General features: G+C 54.6%; 1 protein-coding gene across 2 annotated transcripts in view; it reads left to right on the plus strand.

Moving 5' to 3' along the window:
* The first annotated feature begins 7 nt into the window (after positions 1 to 7).
* Positions 8 to 5,174, plus strand: part of BICD2 (bicaudal D homolog 2 (Drosophila)) — a 48,735-nt gene continuing 43,568 nt past the window's right edge. Inside the window, exon 1 of one of the 2 annotated variants that reach the window (XM_008579342.1) lies at positions 8 to 302. In XM_008579342.1, the coding sequence (XP_008577564.1) occupies positions 63 to 302 (240 nt within the window). In that variant the 5' untranslated portion in view covers positions 8 to 62. The remainder of the gene's footprint in view (positions 303 to 5,174) is intronic. The other variant, XM_008579341.1, reaches the window with a different exon arrangement.

Consider the following 5,174-nt stretch of genomic DNA (forward strand, 5'->3'; position numbering starts at 1 on the left):
CGAGGCGGCTGAGGGCCCGACTTGCGGGACCCCGGTGGGAGCCGGCCCGGCGCGCGGCCACCATGTCGGCGCCGTCGGAGGAGGAGGAGTATGCGCGGTTGGTGATGGAGGCGCAGCCCGAGTGGCTGCGCGCCGAGGTGAAGCGGCTGTCTCACGAGCTGGCCGAGACCACGCGCGAGAAGATCCAGGCGGCCGAGTACGGGCTGGCGGTGCTCGAGGAAAAGCACCAGCTCAAGCTGCAGTTCGAGGAGCTCGAGGTGGACTATGAGGCCATCCGCAGCGAGATGGAGCAGCTGAAGGAGGTAAGCTGTCGCTGCCCCGCGACTCCCTCTTCGCTACCCCCGTCCCGCGCCTGGGCCTGTGGGCGGCGTCCCTGGCATGGGGGGGGGGCGACCAAGGTCATCCTGCCTGGCTAGTAGATGCCAGGGGTGGAGCCGTGGGGACGCGGGACGCAGGCTGAGAGCCAGGGGGCGCGAGCAGGATGCGGTAATGGTCCGGCCCCGGCTGCTGCTGCGGGGGGCCGGGCGCGCTGCGACCTCCCTCGCCAGCCTGCCTGCTCCTGTGTCGGCCGCACGCGCGGGGCTGGGCTTCTGAAGAGCTGATTTTCTGCGGTGGTCGTTGCCCGGGGTGTGTCTTTGGAGGTGAGTTGGGGGGGCAGGTGCTGAGCCGAGAGCTGAAGCCACGCACGCGGGCGATCCGCTGAGAAAGGCCGAGCCTGAGCCTGTGTCTGCTCTGTCACCTTCAAGTAATCACTTCCCCTCTCTGGATGTAGCCTGCTTTCGGTGCGTTTCAGCTTCTTCCGTGAATGTCCTGAGGCCGGGGAAGGGCATGGCAGAGGCCTGAAGGAGCCGAGTCTCAGGATTGCACGTGACTGTTGCCGGCCGGGATCCCCCAGTGTCCCCTCCCCAGGCCCAGCGCTCTGCTCTCATCGCCGTGATTACTCTCCCACCGGCTGGGATGCATGGCGTCCCTCTCGGGCCCATTCTCTAGCTGTGGCGGTCTGTGATCCTCCTGGAGGGAGACCACGGTGGCCCGTGTTATTCTCTCTGTTGGGAGAGGAGGTTAGACTCCCAGGCTGAGGAAGAGCCTTGAGGGGCGGGGCAGCGGAGGACTTGGGCAGTCCTTCTCCTGGCATGGTTTAGATACCAATTTTTCTCCCACCTATCCCTGACTCCCTAGCCCTGTTGTGAAGGTTGGGGAAGGAGAAGTTGATTTCTGGGTGGATACACTGTGTTTGGACTCAAGCTCTGCCCCTTGCTAGTGATGTGGTTATGGGCAGGGGCCCTCCCAGGGGCCCTCCCAGAACCTTAGCTTCCCCCTCTGCAAAATGTGGATGCAGCATTGCTTCACCAGGAGGGGTTGTTCTGAGGATGGTATGTTTGGAAAGGCCTGGTGTGGAGTCAGATGTGTAGCCTATCGGTTTATCTGACAGCGTGCCCCCTTCCCTACCTGACTCTGTCCTGGTGAGCTCTTGGTCTCGGGGTTCACCTCCTGGCACCTCTGCTCCCAGCCACGATTGGACAGGTGCCTGGACCATTTGGAATCTATATTGCCTCCCTCTGGAGACCTCCCTCCCTGATAGTGGAGAGGAGAGAATGGATTAATCCAAGCAGGTGCCAAATCAGTGCTTGGGCAGAGCAGGTCCTTGGTTAGCACCAGTAAACGGCTGAGTCCTCCCACCTCGTCCTCAGGACCTTGAGTCTGTTGTCTGTCAGCAGGTATTGGCACCTTCTCCCAGCCAGGCTCCACTGGAACTGGATCTACAAGAGGGGTGAAATGCGGCCTCTCCTTTAAGGCCCCCCATCTTGGGGGTGGGGGGTGTGACAGGAGGAGGCCAGGAGCTGGGGGAATATGGGGTAGGAGTGCCCTCAGCACCATTTCTGGTCTCCTGTGATGGAGCTCACCCTCTCCATGGCTCCCACCCTCCCTAGGGACAGCACACAGAAAGGCAGCCCTCCCTCTCCCACGGAGTGAGTCGTGAGCCCCTCCCAGGGCTCCCATCCCCCGCTATTGCCTTCTATGTTCACAGCTTGCATTCAGCCGCACACTGTGAGAAGGGCTGTCACTGACCTAACTCGTGCCCACTTTGGGACCTTTCATTTGTCAGCTCTTTGCTATTATGACACAAACATTTTGGCACAATGAAGAAACTTGGCTCAGTTTTGCGGCATGTATCTGGAGGGCAAGTCCCTAGCAGAATCTGGAAGAGGACGTATGTTTCTGTAGGTGCTTGTTAGGTGTCTGCTTGCTTGGTTTATTGTCACCTCCAGGCTCCCTCACATACTGGCAACATGGCCTAGGGCAAATTGCCCCTCTTTTCTGAGCTTCAGTTTCCCCTTTTCAAGGTGGGGTAAGAGAGTTCTGTTCTGAGTCCCTAGAAGAGTCTTGAGGAATGTGCTTCAGTTTCAGTAGATGTTGCCAAAAAGTTTGCTCCAGTGCACCCCCCTTCCCATCAACAACGTGCCTGCTCCTCACCCATGCCAGCACAGGCTCATGTTAACCTATTTAACTTTGGCTAGTGTCACAGTTGAAAATATAAACTCTTTATTTAAAATATCAAGATATAAGGAGACAATATTTGTGAAGTTTTTTTTCCTCCTGTAGAGAGGTGAACACCTTAATCTTTTAAAAGTTTTTATCTCTTGAACCAAAGTGGGCTTAGTTACTGACAGATTATGCTGCAAATGGAGTTGCTTGCACTCCTGCCTGTCATTTATAGATATTACAACCCTCGTGGGAAGGAAGCTGGCTGGTCCCACGTGAGCGGGCTTATGATCAGAGCTGAGGAGGGTCCTGTGGTGGGGGAGTGGAGTCAGTGCTGGCCCTGCTGCCTTTCTCACTGGGGTTGGGGGATGTCTGTGCCCTGCTGACACCATGGCATGGGTGTTAGCTGAGGCCAAGGGTGGGGAGGGTACCCACTGAGCCATTTTGCTGGTGGGTTTTTTAGCCTGACTCAAGGAGGGCCACATCTTTCCCAAGTCCCACTGTGCCCTCTCTGTTCCCTTCCCTGGCATGGTGAGGAAGAGAATTAGGTGAACTTTGGTCAACCACATGGTGTTCCTGGTCCTGGAGACATCTTGCTCTGTGTCCTCATTGCAGCTTTAAGGAAACTGGTGTGCTGGGGTGGCAGCTCCTGGCTGCAGGGCACAGGCAGGGACCGTAGGTGGGTGAGAGGAGTCTGGGTGTCCATGTGGTCCTCATGGTCAGGGGATGGTGAGGGGGGAGGTCTGAGAACAGTCTTGGCTCCACTTGAGCTTGGCCTCCAAGAGCAGGTCTGGACACCCTCGCTGCCTTGCTGTGCCATCTCAAATGGTGCCGAGCTCTGGAGAACTAACGTCCTTGTCTGTGAGGCATGTATGAGTAGAAGTGGGTTTCAGGCTGGGCCCAGTGCCCAGCAAGTTCTTCATAAATGTCCTGTGGACTGAGCCTTGTCCTGTTTCCTCCCACCCCACTCAGGCCTCTATGTCCTCGCTGCTGCACCTGCATCCTCTCTTGACCCCATCCTTGTCCCTGCTCAGTCTCAAGTGGCTGCAGTTGCCACTTTCTGGGGCCTCCCTGAGCATCATGCCTGGGCCTGCACAGCCTGGCTTGACTTTGTGGCCCTTGTTCTGCACCTTCCTCCTTCACCTGCATGCAGGGGCCATCCTACCTCTTCCTGTGCTCACGCTCACCCTTCTTTCTGGAAGTCCCACCTGCCCTTCAAGCTTGGATGCTTCTCTCTGGGAAGCTCCCTTGGTCACCACCTTCTGGACTTGCCTCCGCCCCTGTTCTCAGTGCCTGAGCTGCTGGAGGAGGCAGGGGGGATAGAGGCATTAGGGAGGACTCTCTTCGAGGTCCACAGCTCAGCGTCTTCTACAGAGTTACTGGGATTGAGGCCCAGTCTTGAGCGTTTGCTTTCAGCAGGCAAAGTCCTAGTTTCATTTAAAGCATGTGGAGGATTCTTTAAATGAAAGAATTTCATTGCATGCATTTCTTGAAAAGAGAGTTCCATTCATTGTGTCCATTTCTTAAACAGTGGTTTGCTGTGGGCTGGAAGCTCTGGGACACCGGAGGGCCTTTTGGGGGGCCAGGGAGCAGTGATCTGCATGAAGAAACCTGGCTGGGGGTGGAAGCCGAGGTCCTGCAAATCCTTGAGGCACTGATAAGTGGCCCTGTCCCAAGGGTCTGACACTATGGGAGAGGCAGTTCCAGGCATTTAAACATGTTGACTGTGTGGTCTCACTCTTGTCACTAACTGCTGGGCAACTCCCACCATCCTGAGCCTTCCCTTTCCCACCTACGCAACATAGGGCAGGAGTCATGAAGAATCCTAAAGGGCTCTTGAACTTGTAAAAATGTCCAAAACTCCCATGTTGAGCCGTTGTGCCATCTCCTCCTGCAGGGCCTGGGGACTTGACTCCACAGGGGGAATTTGGACCCTGCCTGGGCCCTTGGGAGCTGTGTGGCCTTGGGCGAGCCACTGTACCTGCCTGAGCCACAATGGATTAATGATGGCCCCTGTCACTATAGTCTGGGAACACAATCAGGTAGTCACTGTCCTGCCCTTGGGCCTGAGCATCTAACTGATTAGAGCCCTGGCCCAGGTCCATGTGGGGTTCCTGCTGGGCCTCCCCTGTCATTCAGGGATGCCAGCCCCTTTCTTTGAGGAAGATCAGTTTCCTCTTTGTCAGAAAACCACCTCCACCACCTCACAGCAGTTGCCAGCTGCAGCCTGCAACACCACATCCACTAGCAAGCCTCAGTGCTTTGTTAAGGTAAAATGTCATGTGCGTTGTAGCATTTATGTGTTTTTAAGCCATTTTACATGTATAAAACTGTGTTGTCTTTTTATCATTAACTTTAAAAAATAAACTACTTTAGAGCAGTTTTAAATTTATGGAAAAATTGCAAAGATAGAACAGAGAGTTCCTGTATACCCCACACTCAGTTGTCCTATTGGTTACATCATGCATTAGTATGGTACATTTGTTACAATTGATGAACCAGTATCAAGTAATTATTATTAAATTTTTACCTAATGTCCTTTTTCTGTCCCAAGGTCCCATCCTGTATATCACATTACATTTAATTGACATGTCTCCTTAGGCTTCTCTTGCTGTGGCAGTTTCTCAGACTTTCCTTCTTTTTGATGACCGTGACAGTTTTTTTTTTTTTTTTTTTTTTTTTTTTTTTTT

This window comes from Galeopterus variegatus, unplaced genomic scaffold, assembly GCF_000696425.1.
Source record: "Galeopterus variegatus unplaced genomic scaffold, G_variegatus-3.0.2 Scaffold1860, whole genome shotgun sequence".
NCBI classification, from domain to species: domain Eukaryota; kingdom Metazoa; phylum Chordata; class Mammalia; order Dermoptera; family Cynocephalidae; genus Galeopterus; species Galeopterus variegatus.